This window comes from Bos javanicus, chromosome 5, assembly GCF_032452875.1.
Source record: "Bos javanicus breed banteng chromosome 5, ARS-OSU_banteng_1.0, whole genome shotgun sequence".
Classification (NCBI taxonomy): Eukaryota; Metazoa; Chordata; class Mammalia; order Artiodactyla; family Bovidae; genus Bos; species Bos javanicus.
Window position 1 is genome coordinate 35,478,835 of NC_083872.1, and position 22,132 is coordinate 35,500,966.

Consider the following 22,132-nt stretch of genomic DNA (forward strand, 5'->3'; position numbering starts at 1 on the left):
ATTTGAGTTTCAGCTTCAGCATCATGAACACCCAGGACTGATCTCCTTCAGAATGGACTGGTTGGATCTCCTTGCAGTCCAAGGGACTCTCAAGAGTCTTCTCCAACACCACAGTTCAAAAGCATCAATTCTTCGGTGCTCAGCTTTCTTTATAGTCCAACTCTCACATCCATACATGACCACTGGAAAAACCACAGCCTTGACTAGACGGACCTTTGTTGACAAAGTAATGTCTCTGCTTTTTAATATGCTGTCTAGGTTGGTCATTTCACTCAGTGGCTCTCAAATGGGGACAGTTTTGTCTCCAGGGGATATTGAGCAATGTCTGGAGCTATCTGGCTGGGGAGAGGGTCCTTTGCATCTTGTGGGAGAGGCCAAGGATGCTGCTAAACATTCTATAATGCACAGGAAAGCCCCCATAACAAAGAGAAATCCAGACCAAAATGTCAGCGGTGCTGAGGTTGAGAAATCCTGAGATGACGACCCCTACAAAACTCGTAAAACTACTCACCACTTCATCTGTTTCTTAGCTTCCCTCTGGCCATGCTCCAGATTTTCTTTAGCCTCTCCAGCGCTCTCCTTTTGCAGCCATCTATTGATTCTCGAGTCACTGCCCCTTATTCCTTGGAGACTTAAGCCCTGGCTCACTGTTACTTCTCCAACACACTACTCCGGACATAATTCTTAGGGATTTCTCTCTCCACAAATGTAATCCTTCCCACACCCTTTCCCTGTGGCTCCACCCTTTCTCAGCCTTGCATTCCCGAGCTCACAGCCCAAGCCTGTTCTGTACCACTTACTGCAACTTCACCTTCAATTATACACATCTGACTCTCCAACTCCAGCCTCCTATCTTTCCAGTTCACTCTCTTCAATACCACAAATTCCAAAAATTACCAAACCCCACTACAGACTAAATCTATTGATCCTACTGTCTCTTCTTCCTCATGTCTGTGGTCTCTACTGTTACAAAGACCCTGCAACTCTCTCATCCTTATCTTCTTTTGCTGAACTGACCCCCAAATAAGTTAAATCAAATTCTACCTACTCCACACCTGCTCCCCACAAGCTGGACTTGAATAGGAAAAACAGCTGACCTCAAGTGGGCTCTTAGGGCCGCCAGGCCATCATGTTCCATTACCCAGTGCATTCACTCTCAGATGACTGTCTCATAACTTCTCTCTCTTCAGACCTCTTCATCTCTTTTCTTCCTCAACCTTAGCTAGGCTTTGTTTCCCATTTCATTGGTAAATGGGAAGCAATTAAGTAAAAACTTCAACAAGCTCCTACTAGTAAATCTACTGAACTGCTCCACCTGGGCCCCAACAAGCTGGCCTCCCTCCTGTCCCTAAGAATGAACCGTCTCTACAGCTATGGGGGGACACCCACCCCACCACCCCTTCTTGCCCTGTCAAGGTCATCATTCCAGAAATTCTTCCTCCTCACTCCTGTCTGATTCACCAGGGAAGCCCTCCCAAGGGTTACCCCTGAGAACTCAAATGTTGTCTGCCGTATCAGTAAACAAAGGATGTTCCATCACATGGCAGCCTCCTGGACAGTGAGCCCTGAGGGAACTCGGGATGGAGACAAACTGCCCACTGCCAAGCCCATCGGACAGCCAGCCGCTGCAGAGACCCCCGATGGTGCACCTGAGGAGACGCAGGATGAGAAAACAGAGGATACTGGCCCCAGAGAGCTAAGGTGCATATCAAAGGGGTAGTTCCAGTGAGCCCAGACTCTTACCTTCTCTTACATAGCAAAGCACTAAATTCGTTAATTTGAGATGTCTGGTATTTTCTCATTAAGACTGACCACTTGGTCTTTTGTTGCAAAAACTTCTGTATATCTTTGCTTGCCCGCTTGACTCTTCGGAGCAGTATCTGAGAGTTACTTGAGTTGCTGTCTCCTGGGCTTGAAGTCTTAAGATTAAGTCCACTGAATAAAACATAACTCTCAACTGTTAGGTTGTGCATTTTTTTCCCCAGACAACATCCTCAAATAAGTTCCCAACTCAGAGTAAAACCAAAGTGTTTGCAATCACCTGTACAGTCCCCACTAGCTACTATTCTCACCACCCTTCACTCTACTCCAGTCACACTGGCCTCCTTCCATTTCCTCAAACATTTCACCAACTCCCACATCAAGACCTTTGTGCATGTTCTTCTGTGTGCCTGGGATGCTCTTCATCTAGATTTCCAAAGAGTCTGCTCCAGCACCCCTGCTTCAGGCCTTTCCACTCCTCACCTTCTCAGTGAGATATGCTTGTACACCTTGCTGAAAACCATAACCAACTCCCTGCACAACACACACAAATAATCCTTCCTTCTCTGAAGGATTTAATATCATCCTGTGTATTTTATTTTGTGTTTTATATCTGCACTACCAAAACGCAAGCTCCACACATGCAGAATGCTTTCTGTTTGTCCACCATAGGCCTTAAAACAGTAGATACCAAGTAAATATTTGTTTAATGAGTTAATATCTTAACTCTTCAGGGTCACATCTATCTTCACCTAGTTAAAGACAATCAAATTTGAATTTCAGGAAATCAATTGTATTTTCTATTAAGTAGTACAGGCATGCTCAGCCATGGTTGAATCTTTGCAACTGCATGGACTGTAGCCCATCAGGCTCCTCTGTCCATGGGATTCTCCAGGCAAGAATGCTGGAGTAGGTTGCCACTTCCTTCCCCAGGGAATCTTCCCCACCCAGGGATCGAACCTGTGTCTCCTGCATTGCAGGTGTATTCTTTAACCACTGAGCCTCCAGGGAAGCCCTAGTGGTAGTATCCTCTCTCAAAAAGAGAATGCAGTTAAACAAAATTCCAAATAGCGTAAGTACTCTTCCCACATCCTTCTCTCTGCATAATCATGAGTGCTGAACTAAGGGAACATACCTGCTCCACTTTAATTCTCATATTCCTGAGTCTGTCTTTTCTAAATTCTGTGGTTTCTCATCATCTTCCCTGATTTATCCTATTATAATCCTATACTCTTTTGCCAGTCTAGACTTTTTCGTATTACTTATGCCAAATCTCATAGAAGCTAAACAAAGGAAACATCATCAACTGACATGAGATAAGGGATAATAAGAAGCCTGAAAGTGAAAGTCCTTCAGTTGTGTCTGACTTTTTGTGACCCCATGGAATTCTATACAGCCCTTGGAATTCTCCAGGCCAAAATACTGTAGTGGGTGACATTTCCCTTTTCCAGGGAATCTTCCCAACCCAGGGGTTGAACCCAGGTCTCCCACATTGTGGGTAGATTCTTTACCAGCTGAGCTGTCAGGGAAGTCCTGCCTCTAAAACATCCAGAGAGTCAGACAGAAATCTCAAGTTCTGGAAAAACTTGAACTATTTGAAACTTGAAAAACTTGAAAAACTCAAAAAAGAGGCTCTTATTCTCAAGACTTAAATCTTAAAATGTAATTTTTTAGCCCTGTTATTTCATTCCATGTGCTTCCATATTGACTGCAGCCTGGTTTCTATCCAGCTTGCTGCTGGATAGATCCGTGATTGCTAGATGAGAATTCCTCTCCATACCCTATCCTTCACCCCATGTATACTCAAGCAATCAGGCACATGTGAGTTCCTGGGTTAGTGCCAACAGAGGCAGGGTTTCTACACAGAGCCTTGACCACTACCCAAACTTTCTGCCTATTAGCCCCCAACCCCCAGGTTTTTTCCTACTCCTTGGGGTTTGGAATCAACCTGGGGTCTGCTGGGCAGTCATGCCTGCTGCATCCCTGCACTGAAACATCATATCGCCTTTGCTCTCAACTATATCTGGGAATGGGGACACTAGTGGGAGCCTGGGATGCCCCATGTCTGTGCTGCCATTCTGCAGGGCCACCCTTATCTGCTCCGTCACCATGTGAATGGTTCCCCATCCCTGGTTCTAACCAGACTGCCTAGTGCTGTAGTCTCCACTTCTCAGTGTGAACTCTACACGTTTATCTGGGTCTCTGGTACTCAGTCCCCAGCCTCACTTTGGTTGATCCCCTTCTTCAGACTCTGATACCTGTCATCTTGCACCCCATCTACATTCAGGGTCCGGGTCCCAAAATGATAGTCACCAATCACATGGTCACAGAGCATCCAACCATGCCACCATTTACTCGATGAGATTCCTCTGGAACTAACTGCTTTGAAAATTCCTAATGTGATGAATTATAGTTTACTGACACAGTGAACAGAAAATGTCAGCAAAGATAGCAATGTCAGAGACAAAAAACCAGCATGGAGCTGTACAGCTCAAATGTACACTATGCTACACGTCGATTATACCGCCATGAAAACTGGGGAAAGAACAGAATGGGAAAATATTTGGGATAAAATATTAAGTTAACAAAGCAGTCATAATGCAGATTTTTATTGTGCTTGAACAAAAAACCAAACCACAACTGAGGTGGTTTTCCACCACAGTGAGGTCACCAAGGGACTCTCTGAAAGGTCAGTCTTTAGCCAAGACTCTTTCACTTTGACCATCACCCACACATGCATCTCACCTCAGAGTGGCTCGATGTCCAGTTTCAACATGTTCCCAGCTCCTCACAAGTTTGGGGTGGCAACAACTCATGCACCAGTGTCCACATCTCCACTTACCCCTTAACATGTCAGCACGGTTCAGCTAACCTCACCCACTTCAACCTGCAGAGTGGAGTGGGAGGTAGGGACGAGCAGCACGAGATCACGAGACAACACGTGATCATGAGATCACGGCCCTACAAGGTGGCCGTTGTCTGCAGGCACAGGAGGGGTTCACAAGAGCATTTCCTACCCACGATTTACACAGACAATACAGTGGTACTTTGTTCGACTAGTCACATTACAGACACCTGGGCTGGGAAGGAAACCTTTTAATGTCCTTATCATGCCGCAAGGAGCACTGTTTTCAGGACTTGTTTCAAATGAAAGAAAGACAACAGCTGAAGGAAACAAAGTAATAGCGATAATAATTCTGTGCTCCCCCTTGGTCAAACGATATAAATACATTCCACTGTATAAAAACACGGCTCTGGAGCCTTCTAAAATCTGAACTATTTGCGGATAAGGCCTGGGTAAACATGGTCTAAGACTTACTTTATTTCAGTTCAACTCAGCAAACTACAGCTGGACCTTCCAAAATGCCACCCTGAGAAGAACAGAATACGGATTCCTCAGTTCCTTTTATTCTACTCTGCCTTTTCTGCTTTCAGTTTTGCTTTGTCTTTGGGCTCATTTTGCTCCCAAATTTGCACTGCTGTCACTGTCCTAATTTAAGATTTTGGTTTGGGTCAACTTACCCGACTCTGTCCTGGCATGTTCCCAATCGGCCTCCCTACCCAACGAGAGCCACCCATTCTTACTGATGCTGTAACTTTCTGTCTACAAAAGAGGCTTCCCTTAAATATCACACCGGGTTCCCCTGAGAACCCTATTCTCAAGGTGGCTTCTATATCTCCTGTTTGTTTACCATGGAGACCGCAGTTTGGAGAAGAGATGTTTACCGTGGAACTGGGAGACCATGGGCTAGACTGATGCTGAGGAGAAAACACGAACAGCTATACACATGCTACAAAAGATGCAGCAGGTAATGAGCATCAGACATGTGAAAGTCTATCAGCTCAGTTCAGTCACTCAGTCGTGTTGGACTCTGTGACTCCATGGACTGCAGCACGCCAGGCCTCCCTGTCCATCACCGACTCCTGAAGCTTACTCAAACTCATGTCTATCGAGTCGGTGATGCCATCCAACCATCTCATCCTCTGTCGCTCCCTCCTTCTCCCGCCTTCAATCTTTCCCAGCATCAGGGTCTTTTCAAATAAGTCAGTTCTTTGCGTCAGGTAGCCAAAGTATTGGAGTTTCAGCTTCAGCATCAGTCCTTTCAATGAATATTCAGGATTGATTTCCTTTAGGATAGACTGGTTGGATCTCCTTGGAGTCCTACGGACGCTCAACAGTTTTCTCCAACGCTACAGTTCAAAAGCATCAATTCTTTGGCACTTAGACATCTTTATGGTCCAATTCTCACATCCATACACGAATACTGGAAAAACCATAGCTTTGACTAGACAGACCTTTGTTGGCAAAGTGATGTCTCTGCTTTTTAATATGCTATCTAGGTTGGTCATAACCTTCCTTCCAAGGAGCAAGCATCTTTTAATCTCATGGCTGCAGTCACCATCTGCAGTGATTTTGAAGCTCAAGAAAATAAAGTCTGTCACTGTTTCCACTGTTTCCCCATCTATTTCCCATGAAGTGATGGGACTGGATGCCATGATCTTAGTTTTCTGAATGTTGAGTTTTAAGCCAACTTTTTCACTCTCCTCTTTCACTTTCATCAAGAGGCTCTTTAGTTCTTCAATTTCTGCCATAAGTGTGGTCATCTGCATATCTGAGGTTATTTATATTTCTTCCAGCAATCTTGATTCCAGCTTGTGCTTCATCCAGTTCACGATTTATCATGATGTACTCTGCATATAAGTTAGATAAGCAGAGTGATAATACACAGCCTTGACAAACTCCTTTCCTGATTTGGAACCAGTCTGTTGTTCCATGTCCAATTCTAACTTGCTTCCTGACCTGCATACAGATTTCTCAAGAGGCAGGTCAAGTGGTCTGGTATTCCCATCTCTTGAAGAATTATCTACTGCTTGCTGTGATCCACACAGTCAAAGGCTTTGGCATAGTCAATAAAACAAAAGTACATGTGAAAGTCTATAAAACGCAAGAAAATCACAGATTCCTCCCTGAACACAATGTGAACACACAATCAGAGAATGATACTAGCCAGGACATGGAGATCTTATATCAGCCACTCAAATAAGGAAACTCTGATTAACAATTTCAGCACCATCATGTGGTCTACAGAAATGACTCTAGATATTCTTTAAGGCATGACAGTGGAAAACAAAAATATGGAGACTTAACCTAAAAATCTCCTTTCGGTGTGGGTATTGTAAGACTCATTGTTAAGACAAGGGTCCCCAAAAGGAAGCATAGCCTATGATCTTCGAGTTCCACCCCTGGTCATTCTAGCCTAGTCTCACCAGTCTTCACACTTTGATAAGGGAAAAGTGGTGGGTTAGCAATGAAGGTGGAAGAAGATTAGCAGTGTAATTCCCAGTAGACTGTAGCAAAGACACTGCTGAGGCATGCCAATTTCAAACATCATTGTTACATACTGAAGTCTATTTTATTTTCACACGGGGAACTGGTGTGGACAATGTATGTGTTTACCAGGCATACTGACATCTTACTGCACACAGCTCTTTTTAGAGCTGCACACACATTGCTTAAAGATTATCAGTAAAAAGCAGTTAAGAAAATAACAGAAAAGGGCCAGCTCCATAAGTCTGCGCGAGTATCATACTCAAACATGAAAAAAAAAAATCTGTGTCAATTCTCCTTTGGGGCCGTAATAGCAGAAATCGGAAAAACCAAAAACGGCTCTGCTACTTTAAGATGTGGGAATATTGGTGAGCAGTCACAATTTTGCTTTGCTGAAAATCTCGCTGAATATAATAGGAAAGTCATTGAATACTATGTCTTTCTATTATATCCAAGTGATTTTCACAGTAGGCAATCTGCTAGTACACCACAGGAGTCCCACACTTTGAAATAAAACGGCACCGTGGATAGAGTCTCCTATGTGGCCCCTTTTCAGTCCAGAGCCCTGCCTAGTTTCCTTACTCTTGGCCGAATGGCGGGGGCGATCCTTAAAGAATCAATGAGAAGAAAGAAACCACATCATGAGGTGGGGTGGGCTTTTTTTGTTTTTTTGTCCCTATCAATAATAGCTGTGCTCTGCCAATTACTGGAGAGGTGATTATATATTGTATTTCAAAAATGAATTTGAAAAACAGATTTTTTTCCATTGCTAATGTGGTGGACAAGCCATGCGCAGCAGGGGGCAAAAAGTAAATCTAGGTGCCTCCTGGCATGCTCTGCTCACACATCTGGTGCAGTAACGTGGTACATGAGTCAGAGAAACGCTTCTTCCCATCCCCCTCTTCAAAGAGCGCAATATAAAATCCAGTCAAGGACATTCTGTACCAAGCATCCTATGTGCTCCATTTTCTTTAAACAAGGCATGAATACAATCCCAGTAGCACCTAATAAGATTTTTAATTCCTTGAGGGTAGGAACCATGGCTGATTTTTAATGAGTCTAATTTAGTGAGAGCATTTAGTCCCCCTCTTAGCAGAAACAACCAATAGAATAGCCCTACAAGACGTACCCATACAGGTTGTGTGACTGAAAACTCCAGAATGAAACATGAATCGGACTGGTCAACGTCCTGGATGTGCTCACTAGACTGGTTTCCAGGGTTATGGATAGCAGAAACTGTAGTAAGGGTGTCAGTGAATAAAGGGGGAGTTTTAGAAACATGATACCATTTTACTGCAGAGTTCTCATTCGTCATTACAAGCAGCGTGCAGAGCGGGCTTACGGTGCATGATGCTAAGACACTACTTCAGGAACCTGCTCCCCAGAGGACCAGAGCTTTGCACACACATTCCTACCAGCCAGACCTGTGCCAGACCTAGAGCCCCTGAAACCAAGAACTCAGTTTAAGACAAACAAACCCTCTTTCTCTAGGTAACTGATACAAATTTAAGATAGAGTAAGTAGTACTCACAAACTCTGGGGTTCGCAAGTCCTGCTGACTTTTCAATGATCCAAAACCAGAGACATTTGTCTGTTCAAGGTTTTCCAAGGCTGAAAAGAAACAAACGGAAAAATAAATGAGCATGAACTTTCATTGACTTACATACATTTTTTTTTTCACTTTAAGTCAGCAGCATCAGATTAACAACCGTGCCTCTGGCACACTTACAAATTGACATTATTTAATGCTTTCAGGTACCAGGACACTCAAAATCTTCAGCAGCTGTTTCATCTATTGGACAATGCCATGTTTATATTAGGTCTTAAAATGCTCTGGGCTAGATCTACCATGGAAAATCATTTAGCTTCTACATGTAAGGACACGGCAACTAAATGTTATACAATTCTAGTTCAGGAAAACTTTAGCCTACTGATGTCCTTTTTTCCTCTACTATGTCTCAGGAAGCTGATGTGAAATCATTTTAGGGTAGCAATTTCAAAATCTGCTGAAAAGCACTATCTAATAGAAATATACTGGGAGCCAAACAAAATGTTCTAGTAGCTACATTAAGAAAAATAAATAGGTAAAATTATTTTTAGCAATAAGATTTATTTAACCTGATATACCTAGATTATCATTTCAACATGTATATTCAATATAAAAATTATTAGTTAAATACTTTACATTTGTGGTTATTAGTCTTATACTCACAACATCTCAGCGTGAACTAGCCACATTTCAAAACCTCAATAACTTCATGGGACCAGTGGTTACTACAGTGGACAGCACAGTTAGAGAGATAAAGAAGCCAAATTCAGAGAATGGGTCATTCTGCAAGACACTAGTCTCCTCTTGTAAACAAGTTCTCGATGTGAATAAAAGGGACTGTTCCAGATTAAACCACATTAAGAGAACAAAACAATCATCTGAAGTGTTTGGTTCTGGGCTGGATCCTGCTTTAAACGATCCAGATATGAAAGACTTCCAAACAAAATCAGGAAAATTTGAATACTCATTAAGCATTGGATTATATTAATAAGTGTGATTTGCAATTTTGGCCATGTAGGAAAATGTTCTTGAATAAACTAACATAAATAATCTTAAATACTATTAAGCATTTAAATAATCTCATGTATCAACAGATCCAGCCTCTTCAACAAATCAATGACATGAAATATGTTGAGTATTAGAGATTTGAAGAACCCTAAGGAGCTTCAAACAGTGTTCTGTGACAACCTAGAGGGGTAGGATGAGCTGGGATGTGAGACAGGAACATATGTATACCTATGGCTGATTCACACTAATGTATGGCAAAAAACCAATACAGTATTGTGAAGCAATTATCTTTCAATTAAAAATAAATAAATTAAAAAAAAAATAAAGAGCCCTAAGGAACAGAACTCCAGTGTGTGTTTTTTCCCATGCCAACAAACAATTAATTCTGACATGATCTATCTGAACTGCACAGCGTATGTACGGCCTCAAGACTGCCCCCACTGCAGATGCCAATTGGAAGTCCAGGTTGCTACCTGTGCTTCTGACTAACCAGCTATATAAACCAGAGGTTCCCACCACCCTCTCTTCAGGTTCAATTAATTTGTTAAGAGTGGCTCACAAAATTCAGAGACACATTTACTCACACTTACCAGTGTGTTACCAAGGATGTTATAAAGGCTAGAGATGCACAGCCAGATGAAGAGGTACAGGGGAAAGGGGTGTGGGAACAGGGGCAGAGCTTCCACACCTTTCTAGGTGCACCGCTCTCCCCACATCTCCACGTGTTCCCCAACCTGAAGCTCTCCAAATCTGGTCCTTTGGGGTTTTTATATGTGTATACATGAAAGTCACTCAGTTGTTTTTGACTCCATGAACCCGCGGACTATACAGTCCATGGAATTCTCCAGGCCACAATACTGGAGTGGGTAGCCTTTCCCTTTTCCAGGCAATCTTCCCAAAACAGGGATCGAACCTACCCCCACATTGCAGGCAGATTCTGAGCCACAAGGTAAGCCCAATGGAGGCTTCATTACAGAGGCGTGATTGATTGATGATCAGTGGCCACTGGCAACTGATTCATTTTGTCCTCTCCCCTACCCAGGGGCCAGGGAGGTGGAACTGAAAATTTATATCCTCAAATCACTTCGTGGGTTCCCCAGGTAGCCAGCCCCTTGGTTACCTAGGGGCTATCAGAAGACCTTACTAACATAATAAAAGGCATCTTTATCCCTCTCATCACTTAGGAAATTCCAAGTGTTTTTTAAAAAGGAGCTCCATGGGAGTTCCCCAGAGTCTAGTGGTTTGGGTTCCAGGCTCTCACTGCTTCCATCCCTGGTCAGGGAACTAAAATCCCACAAGCCACAAGGTACAGTCATAAATAAATAAATTTAAATAAATAAATAAGTTGCCCTTGGGACTTCCCTGGTGGTCCAGTGGTTAAGACACTGTGCTTCTAATGCAGGGGATGAGGGTTCAATCCCTGATTAGGGAAATAAGATCCCACATGCTGCACAGCATGACCAAAAAATTAAAAAAAAAAAAAAAGCTCTGTGCCAAGAACCAAGGAAGAGTAAATATACACTTATTACAAATCACAATATCTCAACAACCACTAGCTACAGGTGGTATTCAACTGGATCCTAACTTCAAGAAACTAGCTGTAAAGGTTTTTGTTTATCAAAACTAGGGAGACTGAGCATGGAATAAGCATTAAGTTATGTTAAATTACTTTTAATGTTATGAAATGTAGTGACTTTTAATTGCATAGTAATTTTAAAAAATCCATTAGAGGATTTTGTGAACAAAAAGGCTAGGTTCCTACAGAACCAGAAAAATTCCCTTCAGTAGCCCAAAGGACAGCTGGGTATGTATAGGTGAGGGTCACTAAGAGATCTCTAAGTGACTGTTTAACAAAACCAAACTATCAGTCAACAATTCAGCTACTTAGCTTTGGCACTTCACTACCCCAATATCTGGATTAGATCTTAGGTTCACTCAGAATCTTGCCAGCTATAATCCTATGAATTGTAATCCTATGGATTGCAAGAAAACGCCAGTAGAAAAGGACACAAACGATTCTAATGCTTCTGAAAAACTGAGTTCATCACAGTGAACCAAAGCAAAAACAAGAAACAGATGAGGGGAGCCAAGCAAGGCTTACAGAGCTGAGATCTGAGCCAAAAGTAAGGTGCCTGCTCCTGAGAACTCTGGTGGACGACAGCAAGTACCGCAGTCTGTTACACTCAGGGAACTGGAATAAACTGGTTATTTCAACATCAGACCAAGAGTTGTCCAACATAATTACATGCTTGCAGATCACCTTTAAAAGCTGTCAAAATATATGTTTAGACTAGTTGGCTATGAGGATGGGTTATCAACTGGTGTTTTGTAGTTTGGTTTAGAGCAAAAAGAAAAGATCTAACCTTTTCACTGAAGTAAAATAGATATTGAATAAATTATATCTGTGGTATTTATGATTCATCTTTTTTTTCTGGCAGAACTAGCAAGTCAATGAAACATAATACTACAGGTATTTTTTTAAATGATTACCATCAATCTGATGGAATGACTTGATTTTGCATCTTATCTGTATTCTTTTATAAATAGATGCTCAGTTTATCCATTATGTACCTGGGGTCAGCAGATGGGACAGAGCTGCTATCGGTGATTTTTTCTTTTAAATGAAAGGATAAGCTTAAGAAAGTACAAATTTTGCCTAAACACACAGAAGAAAGCAGATGTATTACTCAGATGTTCTATCAAATTTAAGGCATCTATGCAGCTTGACAGTATTTGAGGGAGAATATATAGAACTATTTATAGTTTCAGTTATTCTGCTGGTAATGGAAACTAATAGATTCACTAGTTAATGTCAATGCAAAGGAGAAACTGTAAATTTAAGTGAATAAAACAGAAACAGTTACTGAAACATCATCTAGGTAGAACAAAGCTGCAGCTGTTGCTCTCATGACCTAATGCAGTACTGAGAAGCAAATGATTTATGATGCTAATATGATAATTATACTTCCCTACCAAGGGGCTCCGGTTACTGTTTGACATTCTCATTTCTGGTAATCTAACATAGTTGAAAAAGTTCATTTCTCAGCAAAAATAAAATAGTCAAACTCAAGGTGACACTTTGAGGGCTTTTTATCAAAATAGGTGCAAAATCAGAGGGAAAAATTCTAAAAAGGCAAAAATGTTCATTTTGTTTCCTTCTTGATATAAGTCATTTTAAAATGTAATATTTGGGAATGCATTTTTAGCATTGCCATAATGCCTCACTTTGTACTACAGAAGTACCTCCTTGAATGGTATCATGATTAGCTCATTTAGTTCTGGCACTTGGAATATAAAAAGCATGTGGGACTTCTCTGTTATCTGTTCATCAGAGCTGCTGAGAAAACTGGTTATTCTATGAAAAGTCTTTGCTTTGACATGTCAATAACATTTTGTATGGATGTGAAATTAAAGTTCAATTGGAAATCAGGTTCAACAAATATTCATTGCCCGGTTTACACATATTTTGCACAGTCATTGTCTTCTTAGGCCCTGGGGATATCAAGAAGAACCAAAGTTGCCTCTTCTTGAGTAAAGGAATTTGAAGCATGATAAATGCTATTTTTAGGATAATTAGTTAAGTGCTAGGCTAGACAGACTAATGGAGTATTGTAGGACTACCAAAGAAAACACAATATGCACAGATATCAACTGATTTATTACTGGTAAAACTCAAATAATTGAGGATTTGGTCAAAAGAAATCCACTATTTAGTTTTCCTAACTTTACGAATCACATAACAATTAGTTTAAAATTTAAAAAAAAAATAGCTTTAAAATTTTTATCAATGCAGTTACTATAGTAAGATTAAAGGAATAAAGTCATTGGTGGTACTAGCTGTGACATCCATGAAGGGCCCAATAGAAATGTGTAGAAGTCCACTCACAATAATGGGTTAATAAGAAAACAGTAGAAACCTCAGCAGAAAGTTGCAGTTCACCTGATTACTTGTCCATCAATCAGAAATGGAAATAGTCCAACTGCAAAATGAAGAGAAAATTTCTACAGCAAAGATGAGTAAGATTTACTTAAAATGTGTAATAAAAAGATCCATAATCTACACTTTATAACTTAGATAATCTATCATCCATCAGAAAACACAAAATGACCTCACGAGAACCTCATGGGTAAGACCCAGAGTGCCTGCTAAGCACTGCCCCTGCAATAAAAGTAATCAGAATTAGGCATACACACAGCATCAGTACAGCCGGTCATTGGGTTCAAATGACATATTCTTTATGGTGACTGGTCATGACTGAAATCATCAGAGAGACAGCAGAGAAAAACAGACCACAGCCAGGTGCAAAGGGCATGAATTAAGGAGACTGACTGGGTTGATCTGCAACTTAGCTGCATGATCCTGGGCAATGACCTATTCTCAGTTTATCTGAAACTAGTGATAAAATTACTTCCCCTGGTTATCCCACAGGTTGCGCAAGGAACACGAATGACAATTCAAAAACATGTTGTAAAAAAATAAAACATGATCTAAACATAAATTAAGTTCCTGTACACAGAACCTAATCATACCATGTCATGATATGATTATATCATATATAACCATTATATCATATATAATATATAATTATATCTTTATATCATGATATAAAGAAACGTAAACAGAATCTTCCTGGGTGTATTATAAAATGTCTGGCACTTCTAAAGGTCTGATCTTACTTCATCTTCTTTTTATCCTTGTTTTCACAGATGATGAAAAATTGCAGGTTATTAGTTGCCTGAAATCAACCACTAAAACTGATATAATGGGAATCTAATTCCAAAATTGTACATCTTTTTTAATATACTAATGTCTCCTAAACTGCTCTAAATAATTCCAAGAAGCTCTCTAATGCTAAATATTAGTTGATAAGAAATTAAATTAGCACTGTGAGTATAAGTCAGAAGTTTCTTGAAAAGCAAATAATTAAAAAAATGCAGTGAAATTTATTGATATAGCATTCACAATTAGAAGAATTAATAGACAAGCTCCACAAAATAAACAAATACAATATTCTGACAAGTAATTAAAGACATTCATGTGCCAAGGATGGAGCTAAGCAATATGAGTACAAATATCAGGATGAAGATGGCAAAGAAATTGTCCTCAGGAATCCCATGATTTAGTGAATGTACAATTGAAGAAATATTAAAAGAATGGTCCATATCACCTTAGGATATGAAGATACATTCACATATTCAGATTGGGCAGGATGTCTAGTGATCTGCCAGGTAGTCCTATACCTGAAACTCTCTTTGCCCACTGGACTACAAGTCTATGAAAACTGGATATTGGCACATATCTAATATTTGACCTGAATATCAACACCCACCAGCCACTATTTTTAAAGCAACCACACACTTGGACCACCATTTCCTGTCACTCCATAATATCCAGATATAATGCAGGCTTGCCCAGTCTCCATCCCCACACCACCTAAGGCTAAGCCTACACCCTACGTCTATCATCCTATGGTATCATACTTGGTCTCCAGGTTCCAGTGTCTCTTCCTCTGGCCTCAGTTTTACAGGATCTACTGAATTTTGATAACAGGTAAGTGAAAATCTCTTTTCCCTATTTCCAGAGGCTGTAAATTTACAGATTATAGGCCTCAAAATATTAACTGCAATTCTAAAATGGGGCCAAAGAGTCATTATCAATGAAAAGAAAGTTAATAATGAAATATAAAACACAAAGACAGGAGAATTTCTTTCCAGGCTAAGATGGCTGTGCTCTACTACCCAGGGCAATGGGCTTGATTCATAAAAACTCTACGCAGTATAACCCTGTGGCTTCAGGCACATCCATCAACCCATCAACCTTAAGTCTCAGTTTCCTCACCATTAAAATGTAGATTATAATACCTACAGGCTCTGGTGGCTCAGATAGTTAAGAATCTGCGTACAATGTAGGAGACCCAGGTTCTATCCCTGAGTTGTGAAAATCCCTGGAGAACGGAATGGCTACCTACTCTAGTATTCTTGCCTGGAGAATTCCATGGACAGAGGAGCCTAGCAGGCTACAGTCCATGGAGTCGCAAATAGTTGGACATGACTAAGTGACTAACATTTTCACTTTCTATAATACCTACATCAGAAAGTGAAAAATAAACTAACTGATACATATATAAAAGTGACTTGAAGACTGTTAAATATTAATACTACGTAACTACTTTTTAAAAATTTCATTCTTTAATAAATTTTGTCATCCTTTACCTTGTTAGGCACCCATTTTTCCTTCTGACTTTTTAGGTTGATTATCCTTACCAATCATTCTCTTTTTTAATATAATAAAAGAAGTTTAAACATAGAAAAAGGTAACACTAATTCAGCAAATATTTTTGAATGACCTCAATGTGAATCAGGAAATGTTTCCTCACTTTCCTGAATCTGGATGGATCAGTCTCTTACCACAGCTTTTACGAGCATATAAACTCAACGACCATACTATTTAAATGAAAAAAACTGTGGAATTCTCCTCTAATCATTCCTGGAACGCAAATTCCAAATTGAATTTCATGGATTCATTTAGAGTTCTGGTTTTCTCATCCTCAGAAAGATAAAAGTGTGCACCCCGACCTCTCAGATAATTCTGGAAGTGAAAAAAAATAGCTAGTGAGAAGAAGGAAACAAAAAAAAACATTCACGGATATGTAAAATTTGTTAGGGCAAGAACTTTCCTTTTTTCTTGGAGTCATGACTGGGACCTAGTACTATTAATACCTACCCATCAAGTAATTTAGAAAATTAATAAATACACTCCCTACATTATGGTAAAAACTGCCTTGTTTCAGAGTTCCCCCTGTTGTATCTGCCTTCTTGATTAATGTATTAGCATCAATTCAACCACTCAAACTAGAGTTGGGCCGTTTTTTACTTTCCTTTTCCCCATTTTTGATATTTGGTCAGTCATCAAGTTTTATCCTTTTTATATTCAACCTTAAAGTACATTTGGTCTAGAATGCACTTCCTCTCAACTCCATTTTACCTTTTGTTTAAATTTTTATTTTAATGTCACTATTTATGTTAAGGTTAAATTAGTTGTCTGAACCTCATGGTCTTACAACATTTTGCAGGTCTCAGTTCAGTTCAGTCACTCAGTCATGTCTTTGTGACCCGTGGACTCCAGCACGCCAGGCTTCACTGTCCATCATCATATTCCGGAGCTTGCTCAAACTCATGTCCATCGAGTTGGTGATGCCATCCAACCGTCTCATCCTCTGTCATTCCCTCTTCCTCCCACCTTCAATCTTTCCCAGCATCAGGGTTTTTGCAAATGAGTCAGTTCTTCACATCAGGTGGCCAAAGTATTGGAGTTTCAGCTTCAGCATCAGTCCTTCCAAAGAATATTCAGGACTGATTTCCTTTAGGATGGACTGGCTGGATATCCTTGCAGTCCAAGGGACTCTCAAGAGTCTTCTTCAACACCACAGTTCAAAAGCATCAATTCTTTGACACTCAGCTATCTTTATAGTCCAACTCTCACATCATTACATGACTAATGGAAAAACCATAGCTTTGAGTAGAAGGACCTTTGTTGGAAAAGTACTATCTCTGCTTCTTAATATACTGTCTAGGTTGGTCATAGCTTTTCTACCAAGGAGCAAGTGTCTTTTAATCTCATGGCTGCAGTCACCATCTGCACTGATTTTGAAGCCCAAGAAAATAAAGTCTGTCACTGTTTCCCCATCTATTTGCCATGAAGTGATGGGATTGGATGCCATGATCTTTGTTTTTTGAATGTTGAGTTTTAAGCCAACTTTTTCACTCTCCTCTTTCACTTTTATTAAGAGGCTCTTTAGTCCCTCTTCACTTTCTGCCATAAAGGTGGTGTCATCTGCATATCTGAGGTTATTGATATTTCTCCCGGAAATCTTGATTCCAGCTTGTGCTTCATCCATCCCAGCATTTCGAGTAATGTCCTCTGCATATAACTTAAATAAGCAGAGTGACAATATACAGTCTTGACATACTCCTTCCCCGATTTGGAAACAGTCTGTTGTTCCACATTCAGTTCTAACTGTTGTTTCTTGACCTGCATACAGATTTCTCAGGAGGCAGGTCAGGTGGTCTGGTATTCCCATCTCTTTCAGAATTTTCTACAGTTTGTTGTGATCCACAGAGTCAAAGGCTTTGGCATAATCAATAAAGCAGAAGTAGATATTTTTTCTGGAACCCTCTTGCTATTTTGATGATCCAAGGGATGTTGGCAATTTGATCTCTGGTTCCTCTGACTTTTCTAGATCCAGCTTAAAGATCTTGAATTACATGATTCATGAATTGTTGAAGTCTGGCTTGGAGAATTTTGAGCACTACTTTACTAGTGTGTGAGATGAGTGAAATTGTGTGGTAGTTTGAGCATTTTTTGGCATTGCCTTTCTTGGGATTGGAATGAAAACTGACCTTTTCCAGTCCTGTGGCTATAGCTGAGTTTTGCAAATTTGCTGGCATACTGAGTGCAACACTTTCACAGCATCTTCTTTTAGGATTTGAAATAGCTCAACTGGAATTCCATCGCCTCCACTGGCTTTGTTCATAGTGATGCTTCCTAAGGCCCACTTGACTTCACATTCCAGGATATCTGGCTCTAGGTGAGTGATCACACCATTGTGGTTATCTGGGTCATGAATATTTTTTTTTGTATAGTTCTGTGTATTCTTGCCACCTCTTCTTAATACCTTCTGCTTCTGTTAGGTCCATACCATTTCTGTCCTTTATTGTGCCTATCTTTGCATGAAATGTTCCCTTGGTAACAAAATCACTAAACTTTGCAGGTCTAGTATTAATAAAACCCGTTGTGTCACTATGGAACAAAAAACTGAATTACTGTATTACTAGCTATTAATATTAAAATACAGTATTTTTCAGTTGGTCTTCTCATTAAAGTATAGAAAGATGTAAAATTGAGTGATTATTTTAAATAAATTAATTTGCAGCTTATACTGAACAGAATCTCAATCACACAGTAATGTGTGTGCATGCTAACTCACTTCAGTTGTGTCCGACTCTTTGTTACCCCATGGACTGTGGCCCTCCAGGCTCCTCTGTCCATGGGATTCCCCAAACAAGAACACTGCAGTAGGTTGCCATGCCTACTTTCGCACAAATTGGCTACCTCTAAGAAGAGAAAATCTGGGTGAAAAAAAGAGAGAGAAAAGCTATCCATCTCATTATCACACTGTATGATCATGACTTGATTTTGTTCTCCACTTGGTCTATGAGCTCTTAGAGAGCAAGCCACTGTCTTAAGCTACTTTATTTCCTCAGAACCTGGAACAACACTTAGCATATTAAGAATGCTCCATCGGGCAGTGAACAAATGATGGAATGAATTATAAGCGTTTGTCAGTCTAGAAAAGTTACTAGCACTCAGTTCCTCAAAATGAACTTAATTATCTATGTACTAATAGAGATATTTTATATTTCCAGAAATATATTGCAGTGAGCCACACTGAGATAGATCCACATACAAAACAGGCCAACAGGAGAATGTCCCTTCAAGATAGCAGTCTTCTAGTGTTTGGACAACATTCATAAAAAGAAGGGACTCTGCCTCTCCTCCACCCTGCCCACTGATCCAGCAAAATGTCAGCCAGAAACATTTCCTACCTGCAGCACAGAAGACACCACGGAAGAAGGAAACGGACAATTTGGTGAGTCCCTTGGGCATCTCATCCTCCCAGCCTTACCCCAAGTGGCAACTCTAAGGATTTCCTTCATCCACAAATAACAATACTACTCCTGAGAAGAGCTCCAGGAAATACGATTTCTCCGTCTTGTTACGTTCCCAGTGATGCTTGGTGTTGTTTTAGTTCCTCTCAATAGCCTTTCCCTATTCCCACAACCCTCTCCCAATAAGTCAGCTCCAAAGATATTCCTGGAAGGTAAACATGCCTCTTTCTGAACTCACATTATTCATTCTCACATCCCAACCAGATGAGCTAATGCTTTTCTAGGAAAGCCCAATATATATAACAAACCTATCAGATTCTAATTGAGTTTATTAGTTTCTTCATCATCTAAAAAAGTTTTACTGTAGTAACATAATATACATCACAAAAATTGTCATATAAATCATTCTTAAGTGTACAATTTGGTGGCGTGAATTCTGTTCACAATGTTGTGCAATCATAACCACTGTTTCCAAAACTTTTTCTTTTTTTAAAATCACCCCAGAGACTCCGGGAACCATTAAGCAACAACTCCGTATTTCCTCCTTCCTCTAGTTCACAGTAACCTCTAATCTACTTTGTCTCTCTGAATTTGCCTATTCTAGATGTTTCATATACATGGAATCATGATATTTGTCCTTTTGTTCACTTAGCATAATCATGTCAAGGTTCATCTATGTTGCATTGTGTATCAAAACTTCTTTCCTTTGTTTGGTTGAATAATATTCCGTTGTAGGTATATACTGCATTTTGTTTATCCATTCATCTGTTGATGAACACTTGAGTTGTTTGCACCTTTCAGCTATCGTGAATAATACTGCAATGAAACAATAGTGTATACTTATTTGTTTAGGCCTCCTGTTTTCAATTCTTCTGTGTATATACCTAGTAGTGGAATTGCTGAGTCATGCAGTAATTTTATTTTTAGCTTTCCAAGGAACTACCAAATTGTTTTCTGCAGTGGCTGCACCATTTTACATTCCCATCAGCAATGCAGGAGGGTGTCAACTTCCCCATATCCTTGTCAATACTTATAATTTTCTGTTTTTTAAAAATCAGCCACTGTAGCATAGGTGAAATGATGTCGTGATTTTGACTTGCATTTCCCTAATGACAAATGATGCTAAGCATCTTTTCATGCACAACTGACCATTTGAAGATCTTTTTTGGAGAAAGATCTACTCAAGTCCTGTGCTCATTTTTTACTTGGATTGTTTGTCTTTTTGTAAAGCTGTAAGAGTTTTTTATGTATTCTGGATATTAAAGGCTCATCAGATATATTATTTCCAAATGTTTTTCCCACCATTATTTTGTTCATTTTCTTGGTAATACCCTCTGTTGCACTGAAGTTTTCATTTTGAAAAGTCCAATTTATCTATTTTGCTGTTGTTGTCCATACTCTTGGTTTTTATCTAAGAATCCACTATCAAATCCAAGGTCATAAAGGTTTACCTCTATTTTCTCCTAACAGTTTTATTGTTTTGGCTCTTATATTTAAGGTTTTGATCCATATTGAGTTAACTTATATATGTGATGTGAAGTTGGGGGCCAACTGCATTCTTTTGGCATATGGAATCCAGTTATCACAAAAACATTTGTTTAAAAAAAGACTCTTTTTTCCACATTGAGCGAACTTGGCACCACTTTCAAAAATCAATTGGTCATTTCCGGGCAATTTCGTAACTCTCAATTCTGTGCTGTTGGTCTATGTGCATGTATCTCACTGTTTTGATTACTGCAGTAGCTCTCTAGTAAGTTTTGAAATCAATAAGTGTGAGTCCTCCAATTTTATTCTTCTTTTTCAAAATCGTTTTGGCTCTTCGGGGCCCCTTGCAATTCCACATGACTATGAGTCAGCTTTTTCATTTCTGCATCCTTTATCATGTTAACAGATGTATTTTTACATCTGAAAAATTTTAGATTTAATAACATGAACAACAGTCAGTCTTAAAATTGAACTAATTTTTATTTAACTTTACCAATTTGGTATTATTTTTTAAAACTCTGGCTAAGATGGTTGATGCTCTGTAAAGGACAAGTGGTATCAATTAGAGAAGTATGTTCCAACAACAGCTTGGAAAGCTATCACTATACTCCACAGTCCAACTGCTTCAAGTCTCTTAAGACCCCCAGGGTTCCCAATGGAGCACCACCCTGAGTTTGCTGTTGGCTATGGTTCAGCTGAAACTTGGTTCTAGTCATTGATCTGTCAGTTCCCAGATTACGGTGATTATACATGTCCTGGGGATGAAAGAAGATACCACACATACATTTCTATTGTCTTTAAACGCAAAGCACATGTAAGTCATAACTCCATGCTTAACCTACCACAGTAGGCCTGATTTCAAAATCAGTTTTTTAAAGCCTAGGAGAGATGAGAACATAGAAATACAAGGGAAAAAAAACCCACTATAGGTCCACATTCCCTTATCTAAAACTTTTGATGCCAAAGTTCAGAATTTTTCAGAATTCAGAAAGAAAATAACTCTTCTCTGTATATATTGTATATTACTATGCAACCTCAGTGGGGCCTGGGACAGCATCTCTTACTCAACCATGATCATGTTTTGCAGCCAAAAATGTGAACACTCTAATGGGATGAGTAAAAAACATGTTGGCCGTGGTCAGGTTTTTTCCATCAGATCTGACAGGTTTTGTAATATGAATTACCAGAAAAAATTTTTTCTAGCACTTTTTGGATTTTTGAATTGTGAGTAAAGATTTATGCAAGTTTAACTACTAAGAGTATATTTAGAACAAAATAACAGAAAAGCTCTATTACAGCAGCTTGTCAGATACACATAGAGCAAAGAACTT

The 22,132-nt window shown here is 39.7% G+C and overlaps 1 protein-coding gene across 3 annotated transcripts in view; it reads right to left on the reverse strand.

The window, feature by feature from the left end:
• ANO6 (anoctamin 6) overlaps positions 1-22,132 on the reverse strand; it is a 236,144-nt gene that overhangs the window by 130,770 nt on the left and 83,242 nt on the right. For all 3 annotated transcript variants that reach the window (XM_061416383.1, XM_061416382.1, XM_061416384.1), the window contains one exon: positions 8,622-8,701. In XM_061416383.1, the coding sequence (XP_061272367.1) occupies positions 8,622-8,701 (80 nt within the window). The remainder of the gene's footprint in view (positions 1-8,621; positions 8,702-22,132) is intronic.